Here is a 20,305-nt window from a genome sequence, read left to right as displayed (position 1 = left end):
GTGGGAGACCTGCTGATGGTCTGCTCCCTGCGAATGCTGTGGAGGTTCTCAATGCTGGCTGGAAATGTGGGCGCTTTTTGCAAATGGGAATGAGAGCATAGCCAGCAAAGAATGGAGAGAATCACTTAAAACTGATCTTCTTGCCTTCTGTGCGTGTCTTTGCTTGCTGTGTTAACAGAGCTGATTGCTGAAGAAATGGAGGAAGAGAATAAAGAGCATACGTGTGAGACGTTACTGATGTGCATTGTTACTGTACTGAGTCATGGGCTCAGGAGTGGGGGTGGAGTAGGTGATGTGCTCAGGAAACCATCCAAAGAGGTAAATTATCACTGAATGGGGGTGGAAGAGTGATAACCATGTAGGGCTGGGGATCTGGTTCTGCTGGGGAAAACGCATTTACACTCTTGAAACAGATGTAGGAGACATTGCAAACTAGAAGGAACCACGCTTTCTCTCTGTGTAATACAGTTAAATCTCAGTTGTATTAAATTAAGCAGCAGCCAGTTCAAATAAGCTTTTAACTTTTGTCTTAGTAAATGAGACCTTTTTCAGCATGAGGGCTATTTAGAATGAGGCCCAAATGAACAGGTGTAGCCAACAGTCTGTGCTTCAGGAGTTCAGGAATTGAAGAAGTGAGAGAGGTACAGGCTAGAGAAAGAGTAACGTAGCAGAATAAAGCTGCAGTGCTAGCTGCTACCTTACTGTTGGCATGAGTTCCTGTGGGGAGCATTGCTGGAAAGGTAAGATATGTAAAACAGGGAATGGGATGAGAGGAGGGAACTGAGATGAGACTTTGGGCAAGGAAGGAACTTCTTAGGAGCCATCCTTGCAGAGCAAAGACCTTCATACCCAGAGCAGCCCACAGGGCTACTAGCAGGATGGTGCTTACTGGAGTCTCAGGCTCTCTTCCCTTTGGTCATTCTCCAAGACCATGTTGGAGACCAGGGGGCCAATCTTGGTTGGAGTGAATGCTTTGCACCTTGCAGCCAGGGACAAAAGGGACCTCTTCAAGCCACATTTTTACCCTCTGTCTGCTTTGTTCACATGAGATAACAGAAGTACATGGTCTGCAATTTCAAAGTGTTCTTTAATATTTAGCCTTATTTTCAGCTTAAAATGATTTGAAAGCTCAATAATTCATAACCAAAGTTTGGCGCTAATCTGGCCAGGATGGCTCTGAAAATGGGGGTTAGGTAATGAATGTGATGTGAGTGGTGGTAAGTCCAATTCTAGTTCCATTCAAAGCTACGAATTGGTGAGATAAATGAATACTGTTCAATTTCGGTGACAGTTTGTAATTAACACTGGTACACTATTGTGTATAACCAGATTAAATGCAGATACAATTGGAATCAGTTTGCAGGGTGAGGAGGGCAAACTTGAGCGTGTGAGAGAATAGCACAGGCTTGGACAAAGCGAGCAGAAGGAGCAGCCTGGTAGTGATTGCATCCTCAGCTAATTTGGCTTTTCTCTGTAATCTTGCACTTTAGTTTCACTTAATGCTTTGAATTCTAAGGTATCATTGGAGAGCATCAGAAATGGAGACTCTGAAGGGAGGGGTTGTGGGGCAGCATGCTCTTGCTGCTGCACTGCCAGAAATGTATTGTAAGGGTTAGCTGCACACGTATTTGGGTTGTTAATAATTAAAATACGTATCTTGCAGGAACCTCTCTTTGCTGCTAGAGTGATATATGATCTGTTGTTCTTCTTCATGGTCATCATTATTGTCCTTAACCTGATTTTTGGTGTGATCATTGATACTTTTGCTGATTTAAGGAGTGAAAAACAGAAGAAAGAAGAGATTTTAAAAACAACTTGCTTTATTTGTGGTAAGTGTAGAAACGCACCTAACGCAGAGTTACTCTGTCAAAGTCAGAGATAGTAATTCCAGACTTGTTTGCAGCTGATTTTGTTCCCACCTTTCATTCCCTGATCAGTTGGTGCTCTTGGGTTCCATGTGCATAGCAAACAACTCGACAGGAGGAAGGAATAGGAAATGTAGTCTAACAACAGTCCTGCACTGTTGGGTTTTTTTCCCCTCAAATCTTCATTTCCTGCCTCTCCTTTGCTTCAGGCATTTTTTGGGGGGTGCATTGTGATGAGAAGGGTCTATGAAAGTTTCTCACATCATTAGATTTGGAGTTAAGCTGCTGAGGCCAGTGCAGGTAACTGGCAGGGCAGTGCCTGGGCTGCATGACGAGCGGACCAACAGAAGTAATTTGGAATTTTGCTGCAAAGCACATGCTGCATGTTGCCTGCAAACAGTGGATGCTTTCTGAAATGCAACAGACTGCATACAAGGTGGCTACCATTTTTTAGCCCACAGTTTTTCTGTGATGTGTACCAGCTGTGAGCAGCACTTGCAGTGCCTGCTCCCTCCCTCCCCCCCCCCCCCCTTCCCACTGCACTGTGCTGTTTGTCAGAGTTTAGGCCATTCAGTGTTCATTTAAGAATGGTTCTTAATGGTTCATTTAAGAATGTGACTTAAGAACTGCAGGAGGCTGTAGAAGTTTTGTTCTTAGAGCTCATTTTCTTGGTCCCAGTTTGTAAATACTAAGAGTTATGTATGTGTCACTCTCGTAGGTTTGGAAAGAGATAAGTTTGATAACAAGACAGTCACCTTTGAAGAGCACATTAAAGAAGAGCACAACATGTGGCATTATTTGTGCTTTATCGTGTTAGTGAAAGTAAAAGATTCAACAGAATATACAGGACCGGAAAGTTATGTGGCAGAAATGATCAAGGTGAGTTTGGAGTTTTTTTTCCTAGCACAGACCAATCTACTGGTGCATCTGGTAAATGTGGCACTAACTTGGAGGAAGTCTACTTCTACACTAATAGGCTTAATCCAATGCCCTTCCTTTCGGAAGTGCCTTCTAAAGATACTGCACTTCTGATGCCCTTGGCAAGTTAATACAACCAAAGATGTGTGTGTGTGTGTGTGTGTGTGTGTGTGTGTGTGTGTGTGTGTGTGGCAGCACGCTGTAGGGCAGGGCTGCAGTGGGAGGCAGTGTGCAGCATAGAGCTGTGCATTGCTGTGCCTGCAGCACCCTGCGTGTGCCCAAGCAGTGACAGCAGGGCACTCGCTGTGGTTTTAGATCTGATAAAGAGAAGCTGCTGTTTTGAAAACTAATGCACTGCTGTTTGGAAGAGCGTTGTCAAGTTGTTGGGAGTGTCTGAAGTATAGGGAGCAGTTTATGAGCCATCCCAGTATAAATAACTTCAACTGGCTCAGAGGATTTGCCATCATATGATTTTAGCTTATTACTGCAAGAAACTAAAATTAATACCTGCTCAATTGTAATGCTTTTTAATGAGTGAATTAAAAGCTGTGTCTCTGCCAAGCAGCAGGTTCAGAGCTCCTGGAATTAGCTCCTAACCCCCAGTTACTGATTTGTTTGTCTTCTGGCCAGTTAGCATGAGCTGTTTCTGATGCAGGACGTTTAGCTGGTTATTTATTTGCCTTCAGCCAAATAAAAGCAGAATACTTGTCTGTTGCCTCCCCTTTTTTTGCTCTGGAGTTGCGACCTCCTGTTACATGGCAGTTTGCCTCAGCCTGGTCAGAATGCAAATCCCCCCCAGATCTCCTGGAGGTGAGACGTGTTACTTTGGGGTCACTAATGTGTATGTCCTAGTTCTGGATTTCTGCCTCTGTAATGAGGGCTTAAAGAAATCTTGTGAGCAGTCACCTGATGGAGGATTAGCACAGTGAGATAACGAAGCACATCGCTGCTGCTTTCTATTCTGCCCAGCTGCCTGTTTATGGCCTGCAAGCATTGCTTTGGAAGCATTGCACTCTTTAAAGTACTTCTGCTTGTAAAAGTATTTTATGTATTATATTCGAGATACTTTACTAAAAAAAAAACCAACATTTGAACTGGCTAGCATTTGATTGAGACGTTATTATTTCAGATTCAAAGTATAAATTAGGAACTAAAAAACAATCCTTGCATGTGATTGCAGTAAGCATGAAAAGATGGAAAACTTGCTAGAATCCCCATTTGCAGAAGTGTCAGCAGTGGGTGGTTCCCAGATGTTCCATGGGAATGTGGATCAGTCCTGCACAGACCACGTGTCTCATGCAGATGAGACTTTGCTCAGCCGTGTGTCCCAGGTCCAGGCTCTGAGCAGGTCTCACAGTGGTTCCTTTCAGTGTTTTGTGAAGAAGTTTTAAACCAAGAACTCAGAGTCTCAGTGCAGTGCTGTCTGTAAGCATCACAGAGCTGTACAGGCTGAGGAGCAGGCAGTGAGTTTGCTTTGCACAACGGTTTCTGCCACGGCAGCACATGTGTGCTGGAGGAGCCTGGGCTCTGCATGCTCTGCTCGGCAGCATTCCCCTGGGCTGCTGACTCTGAACCTTGGAAACAAATTCTTTCCATTGCTCTTGAATATTAAAATCATTCACTTGTTCTTTTTTCACTCCAGAAAATCTGAAAGTAAAACACGCCGGCTGCTTTTCTTTATCAGACCTTTTCGGTGTTGCTGTGGAGGTCAGAAGCCCTGCTTTCTGCCGAAGGTGGCAGCCTGGGGCACGGCTGTCTCGCTCAGACGGCCGGCAGGGTGTGCGGGAGGAGCCCTCAGGTGTCAGTGGTTCTGAGATTCGGATTCGGCTCTGCTGGAGGTGGTTCCTTTTGTGCTGTACAGGGTGTGAATGGGAACCTGGCGCCAGCAGCTCCCAGATTCTCCCTGAAAGCTTTCCTAAGAGTTTTTCGCGCTTAGTTAAAGAGGAGTTTTTCCCCTCGTTTTCAGACTGAAGGTGGCACTCTAACATCTTTGATGCTGACGCAGATGGGGCAGTCGTTTTCCATGGGCTGTTAGCTGTACCATTGTTCACTGAAATCTATACCCATTTTAGTAGCTGAGAGTAGGAAGCATAAACTGCTCCAAGTCATCCTGTGATTGCAGAATACGCCTTGATACGTTTCACCTTTGCTCTGACTCCCAACGCAATATCTATAGAAAACTCCTGGGTTTCTGCCTTTTGGCAAGTGTTAAAAAAAAATAAAAAAAAAAAAATAATTTGCCATTCCCATTCGATATTTGTGTTTTTTCAGCACCAGAGGACATTAAAAAACAAACAAAAATAAAGCCCTACAGAATTTAGGACACTAAAATGATTTGCCATCAGACTGTAAGTGCAATGAGTGCTGCTGTACAGTGCTTTAAGGGTATCTGAAACACTGCTATCAAAAGAATCCCGGGCAGTTTCACTTAGGCTAGTTAGTGAGTATTCAGAAGCCTTAAGGCTGATATTGAATGTTGATGTTCTCTTCTCTACAATAAAAAAAATCTAAGAAGTTTGAGGCTATCCCCTATCCTGGGTATGACAAGGCTGAATCTTGCCCAGAGTTCATCCTGCAGCATGCAGGAAACTGACCAGGCAGAAAAGTGACTCGTAGTCATGAAAATCAATGATTAACTGCAGGTCTCCAGTGATATCTGGATTTTATTTCACGGATAGCGGCTGATTAAATTAAAATGCTATGTGCAGAAACAAGTCAGTAGTCAAACTTGGAAGCAGAACTTAAGATGCATTTTGAACACTGTAAGCATGTTCAAAACATATGACAAAATGGAACCTACTGTGTTTCAGTACTCTGATTTGTAACTGTACCATCATAACGTTTGTCTGTCCCATGAGACGAGTGTGGCTCTGAGTTTGTGCTTGTAATTCTCAGGTTGCTCTTGTTAGGGTTTCTGTTTGGTGGTGGAGCTGTTTGTGTGCTGTGCCGTGGGAAGCTGTGCTGTGCTGTCATGTAGCTACAAGTCAGGGTTTTTGATAGGAGCTCTGGAATTCATCACCAGCTTTCACCCCCACTAACAGGGATAATATTTACTTTCTCCAATAAGGTGAGTGCGTGCCTGCTATGGTACGTGGTGTAAAGCTTGCAAGAGATATTAGGAATCTTAGGTGGGAATTGCTGGAGAAATGCAGGAGGGAAGATGCGGTGGCTGCTTCTGTTTGATGTAAAGCTAACTTTGCCTCCACGCCCTAGCTGCTGCAGTGAATCATCTGCCGTCCTGAAGTTCTTACCAGCACTTTCAAGGTTGATAAGTTTATGGTTTTCAGGAGGTGGCAAGCAGAAGCTTGGCATGAGGCAGATTACCTTCAAAACGCATTCTTGAACAGTCTCCTAACATGTATGTAATTGCACAGAAAGTACCCTAGGATGTGAGAGAAACCTCTGGTGGTAATAGAGATGACCTTCAATTTTTAGTGCTTATGAAACCCTTGTGATGACCCACCTCCTGTTCATCTGGCTAAATCACTGCAGATGTGCACTTAAGATAGCGAGGCTTCAAGACGGATCAATGTCTTTTGAAAAGTGGTTATCTGTAAGGAATGCTTATGGTGCTGCAGAGCTGGTAGTCCAGTGCATCTTGTGTTTCCCAGGAACAAAGGCATACGGTTCAGCTGCTGTGTTGCTTTGTAGTCACCAGGGAAGATCAGGTGATGTCTGAATAATAGTATGTGTGTAGGAGGTGGGGGGATCCACTTATCGTGTTGGCCAGACATTGACATCCACACCCAAATGACTAATGTGAACTTGGTGCAACTCCCTGTAGGTTAATTCATTTAAGTGTCTTATCTGCCCATCCTCTCAGGAGGAGAATTTCTTCTTCAGTTTTGTGCGTTTGCCCCCAGTTGCTGCAGTGCCCTGCTAGTATCAGCCCCTTCAGCACAGCTGTCCTCTGAGCCCTGGCAAAACTCTGTACAAACAGCTGTTTGCAGGCATTTATAAATGTAAAAAAACCTGAAGCTCGATACGCAGAGAAGCAGATCTCCATATCGTTTCTGTGCATTCACAGGCTGTCATGTGTGCAGCTGCAGTATGCTGTCTCTTGCATGGGCAAATATTTGCATACAGAACTCTTGCATGCGCTAAAACGTGGATTTGCATATATGCCTTCACATCAGTGTGGGTAGGAGCTGAGTGGTTTTATGCAGGCAGATATGCATATTAACAATTAAAAAAAAAAAAAAAAAAAAAGACTTGGAAAAGTTTGTAACAAAAAACTTCCTAACTAGCCCTTGCAATTTCCAGAAAGCTTAATCTAGTGCGATGCCAAGGATACATGTCATTAACCTCTATTGCAACACCGTGGCAGAGAGGTGCAAGGGATTGCCCAAGCTCACATGTCCTGATCCAGAGTGCCAAGCCCTGAACTATAAATTGGATTGTGTTGTCATTTGAAAATGAACCATTTATAAATAGAAATGATGGTGCAGATAGCCTTAAACGAATTTGGAATGGAGATGAGGACTAAGGATTTCCTTTTGTGCCCAAGTTAACCTCTGTGTACAAAACTGGGCATTTGCAGATAGCACTGAACGTTTTTCTTTTTGCCTTGAGCTTTGTGCCTCGCCATAGTTGGAAAGGGTTTCTTATGATTGAGTATCCAGGGAAGCCTGCAAGTTCTGCCAAGAATTAGCTCCTAATAAACGAAGGCGAGGCTTCAGCAGTCTCAAGATTCAGAATTACATTCTCTTAGAAGTGCAAGTTGAAGCTGATTTGAAGGATTGAAGCACCCAGCCATGGTTGTCGTGCTCTGAAACACACAGGAGTGACTCGTGACGTGCACGAGGCTCATGTGCCTCTGAGGGCTGTGAGGGGTTGCTGTCCCCAAGCTCTGCACTGAAGAAGTTCAGCTGGAGGTGGCCAAGGCTGGGTTTGAATTGAAGCCCCTGTAGCAAGTAGCCAAGCATTTGGAAAGGAGCTCTCTGGTTTCGGTGCTGGTGATTGGTGAGTGTATAGCTAGAATGAGTCTGAAAAAGTACTAGAACTTAGTTACATTCATGTGTAATTTTGCCTGGAAATCCTCTACTTTGGGACAAAACTAAACAGAAAAGAATGCCTTGTCTGTGCTGGGCTGTGGCACAGGAGAGAGAAGCCCATACGAATCACCTGTGTGCAGCTGCTTGGTTGCAGATGAGGAGTCCAGGGCTTCCGAACTCCCAGCAGAAACGGGCACTGACTGCAAGCCAGAGAGCCGGACCAAAGGAGGTCAGGGCTTAATTTGGTGGTACCTTCCCTTCCAAACAAGCTGTGTCTTGAGATACCGTACCAAGGTTAGCTAATATAATTACAGAGTTAACTAGCAAATAATAGCAGGGGCAGAGGAGAGCCAGGAGGTGCACTTGGCAGAAGGCCCTTGGCTGCTGGAAACACTGCGTCACAGGCACGGTCTGCAGCTTTGGTTTTGATAGCTGAGCTCCTCGTCCCACCCTCGGCATGAGGCAAGGTGCAGGTCAGAAGCACGCTGGTCCCTGGTGAGGTGGTGTGACCTGTGTGTACAGCAGCAATGGCTTCTGCTGCTGGCCACCACCTGACGTGGCCATGGCCTTGGTTCTCCCTGATAAGTGACCGGGGCAGGGCCGTGCCCTGCAGCAGATCTGCGCCTGCAAAGAGCGTAAAGGTGCAGAGGGTGGTAAATGGAAGGAGCTGGTCTTTGCAATTAAATGCGTGACGTGTCTGAAGCTATGGGGAAACAGTTGTCCTCCTTCTCTTGTCACCCATTCGGCACGGCGTGGGGAGGTGCTGTCAGCCTTGCTGCTCTGTAACGGTGCCCAGCAGAACTTTGTTCCTGTTGTGGTTTTTTTTCCCTTTCTTCCCCTTGCCCTCAGCATCCTCTTCATGTCACAGCCTCGTGCCCCCAGCACACAGCGGGAGTGCCAGCCCCGTGTCCCTGCAGGCCTGCCAGGCTTTGCCTGGATCCTGTGAGACTCCGTGTGCCAGAAAAAGGGCCTGGGTGGGCGAAAACAGCAGCACATACCTCAGAGCAGTTCCGTGTAATGGTTTGTTTGCATAATGTGTTCAAACAGGGCTGGATCCCAGCGCTTGCAGGTACACAGCACGCAGTGCTGCCGTGTCCTTGCTGCTGGAGCCCAGCCGGGACAGAGGGAGGGGAGAAGCACCGACAGCCCCGAGGAGCTGCATGTGCCGAGATGGCCGTGCCTCCAGGCTGTCACAGGCAGTGACCGTCCCCTGAGCAGTCGCTGAGCAGATGGCCGCCTCCTGAGCCACCGCTGCCACTGCTCCAGAAGTGTCGCTGAGGCCTTGACCCCGTGCTGCAGGCGCTGCGGAGGCTGCGCAGGCTCTTAGCAGGCGTGTTGAGCAAGAGTAGGTGGGCCATCGCTGCCGCCAGCCCTGTTTGCTCAGTCTTTGCGTGTTTAATTGTTCTGTCCTGCCTGGCTGATCGTGATGTAATACGTCCTACTTCACTTAACATCTAGATCCAAACAACCAGCGGTGAGCTGCTGGGAAGAGGTGGCACTGCCCAGCCTGGGAGATGTCCTGCAGAGCTTCCAGCAGCGCTGCACTTCGCAGTCACGTTCTGCTTGGTGGCACTGGGAGAGCTCACCTCTCTTCTGATAAACAAAGCGCTCCGTTGCAGTGAGTCATTGGGCAGAGCTGTTCCTGGGATACACGGTGGGATCATTTCCCATGCAGATGCGACCTTCCTCCACCTTTGGAAATGGTGTCCGCCTTCCAGGCCTCCCGCTACTGCCTCGCTCTGCAACTCTGCAGAAGCCCCTTCTGTATTTAAATTAAATGTTAAAAAAGGAGAAATATTTTTTGTATCATTAACCACAAATTGAAAGACATGGGTGGAACTTGAAAATATTTTTAGTGCGGAGGGGGGAGGCAACGCAGAGAGGTGAGAAGCGCGCTTTGGTGTGGAAGAAGTGATGGTCAGCCCTTTGCAGAAGAGAGAACCCAGTGTGGGGCTTTTTCTAGGAAGCACAAGAAAGAACCAAGAGGGGTTTCATCTCGCCACAAACAACAACAGCAACAGAAAAAAAGCACAAAGTTTGTCAGTTTCGAAGCACTCCAGAAGGCTGTTTATTAATTGCATGACTTCTAATGACATGGGACAAGTAGAAATTCGCTGCTGTCGCTTTCCCTGACTAAGCAGTGCCTGCCGGCTGCTCTTGAGAGGGCAGGCTATCGGAATTGATACTTTGACGAGCACTGATCAGCCTTTCAGCACCCTATAAATAAGAGGCGCAGCGCTGCTGCTGGAGCGCAGGCCCAGAATAGCGGCGACTTCCTTGGGGCCGCGGCGAGGCCGAGCCGAGCGCAGTCACCTCCAGCTCAGGAGCAGAGCTAATGCATCTCCTGGCACGTTCCGTATGGAGGTTGCCTCAGAAACCCTTCTTAGAATAAACTCTTCGGCAGAAGCAGGGAAGAACAGGCATTTCTCAGAATGAATTGCATCTGCATCATGCAACGCAGCTTCCTCTTTTATTTCAATTTCCAATCGTGGACGTTTTAAGAGGCCGGTCAGCGTCGCCCCCATGTCTGAGATTTAATGATATTTGCTTTACAAGAGGGACTTTTCCAACTTTACCTAGAAAAGAGCTAACCCGAAAACCCAGCCCTTGTGGTTAGCCAGCTTCCGTCAGTGGCTGCAGTCAGCTCGTCTGTTCAAACAGAGGAAGCTGCGACTGTGACGGGAAGAGGGAGCTGAGTGCACACCAGGATCGCGGTGCCTCGGCTTGTACGAGGACCACAGCAGACAGTGCATAACTGCATCGGTATGTGGGATGCCAGCAGCCGGGCGGCGTGCGACCGACAGGCAGGAAAAAGGGATCAAGGAGGAGGCTCGCGCTTCGTGGCTCGCTCGGTGCTTTTGCAAAACAAAAAAAAAAAAGCTACCAAACCTCAAATAAAAGATGTCAGGCTGCATCTTTAAAGGCACCCTGCTGTTGAGTTAAAGTTCAGCAGAAACTAGATCATCGAGATATAAATCTTTTATTCAGCCCTGAATCGCGCCGAGCGCTGCCGGAGGCGTGGGGCCGGGAGCCGGGCTGGCTGCTGCACAGCGCCCCGCGGGCTCCCGACGGTGACCTTTCCACATTCCTGCTTCTTTCCATTTCCACCAGCTCTGCCCAAGGCTTCGTTATTTATACATTCGACAGGACCCCCTCCACGGCCGGAGTGCAAGCGTTTGTTTGGACGGGACGCTGTGTGTAAGCATGCTGCTTACATCCAGACTCCGAGCTCCTTTCTGCAGAGCTGGAGCAGGCTGTAGGAACGGGCTGAAGGTTTCCCATGAAGGCAGCATAAAATGATGTGGGGCTGTGTGCATGGGGAGGAGGAAGAGCAGGAGCAGTGCCTCCCTACAGCACACCTGCCCAGCTCTCTGGGTGGACATCCCTGTGCTTCTTGCCAGGCAGCAGCTGTATGTAAGGTGCACTTGGGGTTTGTGAAACAGCTACTAGTGGCACAAAACAGGAACAGGAGTGAGGGCTGCGTCCAGCCCAGCAACACTACTGGAGTGATGCATAGGCATTTACCTCAGCCCTTTCCCTGTCTGTGCACAGGACACCCTGGAGCTCACACCAGGCACTTTGCACGGAGCAGAAGTAGCAGCAGTGCCGAGTCTGGGCTCAGGTGTGAATCCTACCCTTGCCGCTCAGAGGGCGAAGGGAAGCCATCATCTTTCTCTCTTTTCCTTCAGCCTTCCCCTTTCTCAGCTTGAGGAATTCACGGAATCATTTTTGTTTTTCATCATTCACCATAGCCATGAGAATTAGAGAGGCGCTTTGTTGCTTTTCAAGTGAAAGCCAAGGTTTCCCGTCCTTGGTGATATGAAGAGCAGGGGCTTTCAGAAAGCCAGTAAATGCGAAACCCTGAGAGCCCTGCAGGAGCTGGCTGTGCTGTAGGGCTTGCTAGGTTGATTTCACAGCTCTCCGAGACCACCAGCCACCTGCCTTGCCCTTCCTGCAGTGATCGAGGTGCAGCCCTGCAGCAGCTCTAGTGTTTGCTTGCGTTGCAGACTGATGTTGGAAAAGGTTGTGGGAGACTTGTTAATAAAACACTTCAGGTAGGGAAAACCTGCTGTCCCCAGGTCCTGCTCCCATCGTGTTCCACGAGCAGAACAGATGGACAAGCTCTTGGGAGTGCTCTGAGCATGGAAAGCTCACTTGATGGGGAGTGAGTCAAGGCCAAATATTCCCCCAGTGAGCGAGGAGCGGGCAGGAGCTGCAGGGCTCTGCTCTTGTGTGAGCCTGGGAGCTTTGGGATGTGGAGCTGGGCAGGACAGAGCAGTGGATGTAAATTGTGCTGCAGTGTCATTTGCTCCATCCTTGAAAACGCGTGGCATTCAGGACAGCAGAGAGGGGAACTACAGTTGTTTTTTAGTTGGCGGGGAGGGGAATTACTTTGTGGCAGAGGAGCTGGGCTGGAGCACAAGCAGTGTGTGTGCCTGCTTGTCCCTCCTGAGTGCTTTGTGCTGCTGGAAGAATGCAGGGAGCTGTTTGCCCATTGCTGCTCTTAAGGCTTAGTTGTGGAACTGTCTTTCCCTGAAGTCCAAAATATTTTGGCACTTGTCACGATAAAGGCATATTTTCTGTATATATATATATTTTTCTTTTATTAGCAGAAACCATCTGCCCTGTAAACAGGGATCAGGAGAAAAGCCGTTCTGGCAGTTCTGCATCACGTGGGAATCCTGCATTGCACTGCATGGGAAAGGGCCTCATTTATGCCTTTTAATCTCTGCAGTAGTAAACTCTGAGCAGATCAGAAGCAACTAATTTAAGATGATGATTCTTGGCAAGAGATCTGAATTGCAGAAAGGCCGTGACTGTGCCTCTGTGTAGAGGTGCACAGCCTCGATTTAAGTAGTGTGGATGTTCCTGGAAAAGAGTGAGAGTGGAGGGAGGGGGGCAAGGAGTTGGGCAGAGGTTGATTCAGAGGTTTAGGCAGGGGATAATGGCAGAAGTCCAAAGCGAGTTTGCAGTGCCATAGGAGTAAGCCACAGTTTTGAAAAAGTCCATAATGCCTGGCCTGTGGAAGTGGTGAACTTTGGCTGCAGTTAACCAGCATGGCTGACGGAGCTCTGGTTTGGGATGCTGCTGATCCCAGGGGCTGCCGCCAGTCCATCTGGTCCATGGAAAGCAGTGCCAGCTGCCCCAGGGTCAGCAGTGAGAGCGCTCAAATCCCCTCACCCTGCACCACCTGAACAGCCATTCCAGAGAGCATCTCCAGCGTGGGAGGGGAGCCGGACTAGATAGCAAACCAGTGTTAAAACTCAGGGTGTCAAGATGCACCCCTCCTCCTCTCTTGTGGCTTTCTATTCCGTTCCCGCTTTTATTTTTAACGTCATGGTGTGTACGTGAGTGCACTTGTGAGCCTCTGTGTACACATTAGTAAAACCTCATGCCTCCGCTGAGTTCCTGGCTGTGACTTAAACCTGGGCTACCAGAGAGCTGCAGGCCTGAAGGAAGGCTTGATGGTCAGCGGTGCATTGGAATTTAACCCGTCCCACATTTTAGATTGAAACGGCTGGTCATAACAGGGATATTTTTTAAGTTTTCTTTTAAAAGAAAGTATTTCAACTGTAAATTTTCAACTTCAGGTAGAGCACTTTTTCTTTCAGTACAAAGCACAGCCAAACTTTGATCAAAAACCAAACTCCAACTTTATCAGCAGAAAATCTTCAACAAAGGCTGGTTGAAGAAGTGCACAAAGGCTGTGGATTTCTCACATGGAAGGATGTGTGTGCAGACACTAAATGGAGTCTGCTTCATGGTCTGGTGTTTGTGTGTTGTGCTGAGAAAGAAATGGCTGGGGAGGATGAGTTGCTGGAAAGGAAAAGCCAACAAGAAGCAGCCTTAATTTTCAGTAGTTGCATCCGAAGTGCCTCGTTGCCTCCAGTGGGTGATTTTACAGACTTTCCAGTAAGACGCAGAGGAAGATGCTGCAGAGCTTATGTATCTGAGGAATGTCCCAGTGTGGCATTAAAGATACGTCTGCACTGAGCCGCTGGGGTGCAGGTTTTCATGTGGTAAGAGCTAATTATGAACTTGTGCCTGGTTCTCAGGAGCGAAACCTGGACTGGTTCCCCCGGATGCGAGCTATGTCCCTCGTCAGCAGCGACTCGGAGGGAGAGCAGAACGAGCTGAGGAACCTGCAGGAGAAGCTGGAGTCCACCATGAAGCTGGTGACCAACCTCTCTGGGCAGCTGTCAGAGCTGAAGGACCAGGTAAGGATGAGCAGAGCTGGCAGCCAGCCTGCGGTCACACGCCCACAGGCAGCTCAGCTCCTGCAAGCCTGTTCCACCAAGTGGGTTTTTACAGCTCTGTGGACTCTGTGAACCCTGTGCAGAGTTTTTCTAAAGTAATTTGTGCTTAGGAAGGCACTGAACAAAAAAAAACACCCTCCCAAAGCCCAGCACCGTAGCTGACCTGCCTGTCAGTGCTGCGCAAACTGGATGGGTGACACCTCCCAAAAGGAAAAACTTGCACTGAGAAAATCAAAGCTGACGTTGATGTCAGTCAGCATTTGCTGGTGCACAGAGCCCGTGTCTGTATCTTTGTTTACAGTTCTGTTGTTAATACAGCTTTCACCCCCAATACCTCAGTGCAATCCTGCGAGTCAGAGGGTGTGATAGTGAGAGAAGTGCAGCGCTGCTCGCGGACCTCAAAACCCACTGAGAAACTGGAGAAGAGCCTGAGCAGTTAGCGTGCAGTGGTCTCCTTCATGTTAGAGCTGTGCTGCTTGTGCAGATAAGAGTTTGCTACTGTCGTGCTTTAATCTGCAGCACAGACTGCCCACAGTATTATTTTGCATTGCAGCATGCATTGATTCTGCTCCACACACAAACATTGCACAGACCTTAGAGGAGTATTTCAGTGCAGCAGTTGTCGGTGCAGCGAGAGCTTGGAGACTTTGCTTTAACTTTTAGTTTTGGCCAACTCCTTCCCGTGTGTAATTAAGATCAATAGTTTTCAATGTTGGAAGGTGTATTTGGGTAAACATTATTCTTTCTGGGAGAGGTTCACAAAGGATTATTTAAGATAATGTGAAGGTGAAGTAGCAGCTGATCAGAGGCTTACCAGTTGTGAATGAACTGAACTGCACTGTCAGTTATTACTCTTTGTACACGATGCTTCATTGACAGCGTGCTTTCCTTCGTGATGTCTGCATGGGTTACAACCCAAGTGGAAGTAAAAGGCAAAACTGCTTCTGCCTGCCCTGGTGGAAGCCGTCTGTGGCAGCGAAGTGACTGCTTATCATTATGGATTAATAACCCGAGCCAGATGGTTCTGCTCCCTACGTGTACGTGGATGGCTGCAGTGGGTGACATGAATTCAGGCTTGCACACAATTGTATCCCCGGGCAGCAGGCGGAATTGTGCAGGGCAGAAATGGTCAACAGATTTGGACCGTTGCCTTTTCAGATTTGATCTGCCTCCTGCAGGATAGTTGGCAGAACTCCCTTCAGTACTAATCTGATGCCTGTTTCCCATCTCTTCTCTGCTCCGACCCGATCTCTGTGTAAGCAGTTATCTTTATAAAGATGGTCTTTGGGAGATGGCACTGGCTGCGATCCTGGCGCTGACTTCCGATCATGCTCTGCTTTCTGATGGAGCTGGGCCCTTCTCCCCAGCACCCTGCAGAGCACAGGGAGGGATTAGTGTCAGGTTGAGAGCAGAAAGTCTTTCTGCTCTTGGCTGTAATTAGTTTTCAGACGCTGTGCCATGGATCCCCTCGCTCCAGTTGGTTTTGAGGACAGAGGATGGAGGCAGTTGCTCTTTTGTCTGAGCTTTAATACTTGCTGGGTAGCGTTTTTGCTCTTTTGCCTGGAAACAATTATCTTGAAACATGTGTCTTACGTCTTCCTGTTGAAGGGTCTGACTCAAAGTGGTCTGCAGACAACAGGAGTCTTTCCATCGGCTGAAGCCAGCTTTGGATTGGAACGCATTTATTTCTAAAGCTTGCAGCTCTTGGCTGCCCAAGCACTGAAAAACCCTTCTTACTCTTTGTGAAAATAAGAATGAAGGATTTAGCTTTTAAAGAGCTATTTGACTGTAAAAGCAAAAGAGGAAACCAGCTTCATTAATGTTGTGATAGCTTTTAGGAATTCCCCTAAGTACCGTTATTGAGAGCACCCTGCTTCAGTTGCAGGATGTTCCAATTATGTGACAAAGCCAGTTCGGCCCTCCTCCTGATTAGGAACTGTCTCCAGGAAAAGGAACCAGCTCAGGGAACTTTTATTTGTATTTATTTTATTGCAATTAAACAGAGGGCAGGCCTCTCATTCATTTGCTTTTCAAGCTTGTTAGGTTTCTGGAGACAGTAGTTAAAATGTGAAATCCAGCATGCCTGCTTTCACAAAGGAGAGAAATGCACACAGAGCCATTAAAATCTTGATCATTTTAATTCTGTGCAAAAAGATTACGACAGAATTGTCTGCAACAGCAGGGGATTCGATGCAATCATCCAGAAGTCCTTTCCAGCGCTGCCTTCCTATGTCAGTAAGTGTGAGGCAGCCACAATAGATGTTGGCTTCTTTCAAGACAGTGCTGTGACACCACTGAGACCCTGGACCTCTGTCCCTCACACCTGACTTGTCCCCAGCAGTCGCAGCCAAGCAGGTGAGGCTGGCACGCTGCGAGCAGCGCGTTCTGAGCGTGCCCATGGAACCAGTGCCCTGGTCGTGCATCTGCTGCACGCACTGCTCTCACTTCTGGACTTAACTCCAACTCACAAGCAACCTTTGGAACTAGGCAGAGTGCATCTACGTAATTACACACAATTATCTGAGAGCTCGGCTCTGATGAACTTTGGGAGCCTTGGGTTTTGGTGTTTAATCACGTGCCGTTGGGGCTGACAGCTCCCCTACAAAACGTGTGTAGGCTGTTATCTACTGGGCTGGGCTTCAGGTCACTGCAGCCTCAAACTTCTGCAAGAGATTCTCTGCCCAGGTAAATGTGCTAGAGGCTCAAACTGCTCTGCCTTGCAGCCACGTGCCTCTGAATGTGAAAAATATCAGTCTTGTTTTGTTGCACTTTTTTTCTCATTTTTTTTTGTTTGTTTGTTTCTATTCCATAGAGTCATAGAATGGCTTAGATTGGAAGGGACCTTAAAGATCATCTAGTTCCAAACCTCACATTGTGGGCAGGGTTGCCAACCTCTGTATCAGACTGCCCAGGATCCCATCCAGCCTGGCCTCGAATGCCTTCAGGGATGGGATATCCACAACCACTCTGGGCAGAGATAAGAATGTGGTGCAGGTCAAATCAAAGGCCTCACACAAGTCCAGGTAGACAACATCAGGTGGTCCAGCAGGGAAGGGGTGTGTGTGTGTGTGTGTGTGTGTGTGTGTGTGTGTGTGTGTGTGTGTGTGTGTGTGTGTGTGTGCTTGGAGTTGTGCACAGGCCTTCCCTTCCCTGCACCCACGCCTGTCTGCCTGTGAAGCCCCCTGAGCTTGTTGTGAAAGTACATTTCCAAAAGTGTGTCACAGAGAATGCGAGGTGTGACCTCTCCTTGTGAGAGCGTGGCAATTTTTCTTAAAAAGTAACAGAAAAATGACAGTTCTGCCTCCCCCTTGGTCAGACGCTGAGCAAGGCACCAGCTGTAATAATGTTTAATTATGGTTTCAGGAGTGCTGTTGTATTTCAGTCCTTTCCCTGGTGCAGAATTGGGTGTAACTGCACACCCAGCCTGCCTGGGTGCCTGGCCACAGCGCCGTGCGCAGGGAGCATCCAGTGCCTTTCTGGAGCTGCCCAGCATGGCTGGGTTTGAACGATGCACATTCCCATGGTGGGCTCCACACCCCACCCTAGCTGTGCTCCAGCTCCTGGCACACAGTGCCTCCTTCCAAGTGCGAGGGAAGGAGGGTGCCCTGCCTCTAAATGCGTGTTTTTAGGCAAATACATTCAGGGGTGTGTTGTTGACGAGCAGTGTGTGAACATGCTGTCTCCTTTAGAGTGCAATTGATTATTCCTGCAATCAATTCTGTTGATCAACGTCTGCAATTAAATAACTGAAAATTGAAAAAAATTACATGATTGTGGAGGTAGATGTTGCAAAGACAGCATTATCTGGCTCATTATCATGGAGCTAATGCTCAGTTAAGGGACAAGGTTAGCTCCCATACAGCAGAATGCTCTGTGTAGTTTCTCATGCTTGAATACGAGATGATTTTATGGGGCCGTAGTGATTCTGTGGCAGGGGCACAGTTGCAGCCACAGGTTTGTGCCATGAGGCAGGGCACAGCTGTGTGCTGGATGCTGCTTTGAGGCGGTTGGTGCAGGGAGCTCCATTTCCAGGTGGTTGTGGCTCCAACATCACCCTGTGATGGCAAGGTGTGCCTTTAGGGGTCAGGAGGGATGTCTGCCCTCTCCTGATGCGAGCTGCAGCTGTCCAGCACCCCCAGCCTCACGTGAAGGCTCAGCTTTTCTTTCCACCCCCTGCCTCCTCCTGCCTCATCCTCGTCCAGGTTACCAAGTGTTCCTATTGGAAAGCTGCTGGCAGCCACCTGTGTTCATTCCTGCACCAATTCCTGCACAAGCTCATGTGTGCCACCAGGCTCTCCAGGGCCGTTTCCTTGCAAGCAGAGCTCAGTCACACAAGCAAAGCCGTGGCTTTTCCCCGAGGAGATGCGGAGCTGCCTTTCCCATCTGTAAGCACTTGGCATAGGGGGCAGGAGAGCATTATTTGTAGCAGAGGGTTTCCGAAGCAGCCCTGACCACGATGGCTCGTTCCATGCTGACACACAGGAAGCGGCCGGGCCTAATGAGCAAACTTTTTAATTTTCCAGATGACCGAACAGAGGAAGCAGAAGCAGCGCATCGGTCTCCTAGGACACCCTCCTCCCATGAATGTGAACCCACAGCAACCAGCATAAGTCAGAAGGGTCGCTTCTCCCTCTTGCAGCAGCGTGAATAATGCTAACCGAGTCCAGCCCAACCACTGAGGCTGCATCCCGTGTACGTTTAGCTCATCCTGTAAATACCCTGTTTTTATACTGTATGTATATGACTGCTACTATATAAAGTTTGGGGCATACGTATTGTAATTAGAACTGTTGGCACACGCCAGAGGTTAAACTTGTGCCAAAACTATCAAAATAGCCTTTTTATTGGAAGGACTAAAGAGAGCACCTGAATTGCACTTGAAAAGAATATTTGACTACGTGACATGTATTTTGTATTTAAAGAATAGAATAGCTAGTATTTATGTTTTTATACAATTGTGCAATATGAATTATGCAATCACAATATATTTGTAACTCCTGAATGTCCTAAAGGGAGTGCACATCTTTGAATCTGGTGTGTTAGTACAATGTAATAAATGGTATAAAATTACAGGTGTAAATGAGGCTGCTGCAAAATTGTGTTACTGGTGATTTTTCATACCCTTGGACATTTTTGTACCATGTGTGTAAATATCTTGCAATGCCATATCTGTTGCCTCTTCTTCCCAGGGACGACACTGGGAATCCATGAGCTGTTAAATCGATACCAGTTAAAACGAAACTTTACTTTGAAGCTTCCAAAGGGGGAAAAGAGAAAGTATTTTTTCAAGTGATTTCTGCAGAGTACTGAGGCTAAGAGAGCTCAGATATCGGGTTTTTTAAACGGTGAGATTTCTTAAAGGGAACTTTTTATGCAAAATGAAGTTTGGGACGAGTATGCACTACTGGTGAGTCGGCGCAGTCTCCTGCAGGCACTCTGTGCCACAACCCATAACCCCGTCGTGAGGCTGTCTGGGCTTCGTGTTCCTCATTGTAGGACCTTTTCCTTTTGTTTTTCCATGAGAGACCTCTGTGCCTGCCATAGCTTTTTGCAGACAGGCGTTGCACCAATTGATCCCGTTAGGACTGTAGCTGAGCACTGACATATGTAATGCTTGTGAGAGAGCCACTGTTCTGAGGGTGTTTTGTCCCACCCCCTTCTCTCCCTCCGTTTGGTCACTTTGGTTTCTGATTCTAGAAAGTATGAGGAGCCTTTTGTTTTCTCCAATCCATTGCTTCGTTTTATACATGGACTTCCTTTTACAAAAGCTGACTTCTCTGCAATACTGTCTAAAAAAAAAAAAAAAAAAGGGCAAAAAAAAAAAAAGAAAAGCTACAAACAGAACTATGAAAATTTGTAAATGCATAAATATAGGTATTTAAATAAATGATGCAAAATCCCACATGTTCACAGGCTGCTGTGGTTTGTCCCCCGCCCCGAGGGCTGCGTGTGGTGCTGTCACACACACGGGCGTTGGGGAAGCGGTGCAGGAGGGCCCTGCAGGGCAGCACTGAGCTCATCCCCCTGCAGCTCCAGGGGCACAGATGGGTCTAGAAACAGCAGCACCAGTTGGGCCCTCTGCAGCTGCGTGCAAACGTGCTCCAGGTCCTGCAATTGAGATGTGGAGTGCTCATATTTTGGGCTTGTCGTCCTCAGGCTGAAGTGTTGGAGTTCTTGTTGTCTTGTTTGTTTGGTTTTTTTTTAAGGATTTCTTCAGCTCCATGAGCTCCATAGAGCGTTTCCGACTGTGTGTTTGATTCAGCTCTGCAGC

The 20,305-nt window shown here is 47.7% G+C and overlaps 1 protein-coding gene across 3 annotated transcripts in view; it reads left to right on the top strand.

The window, feature by feature from the left end:
* The window catches only part of ITPR1 (inositol 1,4,5-trisphosphate receptor type 1), a 149,006-nt gene extending 129,141 nt beyond the window's left edge, over nt 1-19,865 (top strand). For all 3 annotated transcript variants that reach the window (XM_042823314.1, XM_042823315.1, XM_042823316.1), the window contains 5 exons: nt 179-318; nt 1,664-1,829; nt 2,584-2,744; nt 13,834-13,995; nt 18,558-19,865. In XM_042823314.1, coding sequence (XP_042679248.1) covers nt 179-318; nt 1,664-1,829; nt 2,584-2,744; nt 13,834-13,995; nt 18,558-18,644 — 716 coding nt within the window. In that variant the 3' untranslated portion in view covers nt 18,645-19,865. The remainder of the gene's footprint in view (nt 1-178; nt 319-1,663; nt 1,830-2,583; nt 2,745-13,833; nt 13,996-18,557) is intronic.
* Nucleotides 19,866-20,305: the final 440 nt, after the last annotated feature.

The sequence above is a fragment of the Centrocercus urophasianus genome, unplaced genomic scaffold (assembly GCF_019232065.1).
Source record: "Centrocercus urophasianus isolate 14NV4802_14NV808 unplaced genomic scaffold, USGS_Curo_1.0 seq_22, whole genome shotgun sequence".
NCBI classification, from domain to species: Eukaryota; Metazoa; Chordata; class Aves; order Galliformes; family Phasianidae; genus Centrocercus; species Centrocercus urophasianus.
The sequence above is the reverse complement of the archived record's forward strand: the minus strand, read 5'-3'. Positions and strand labels throughout refer to the sequence as shown.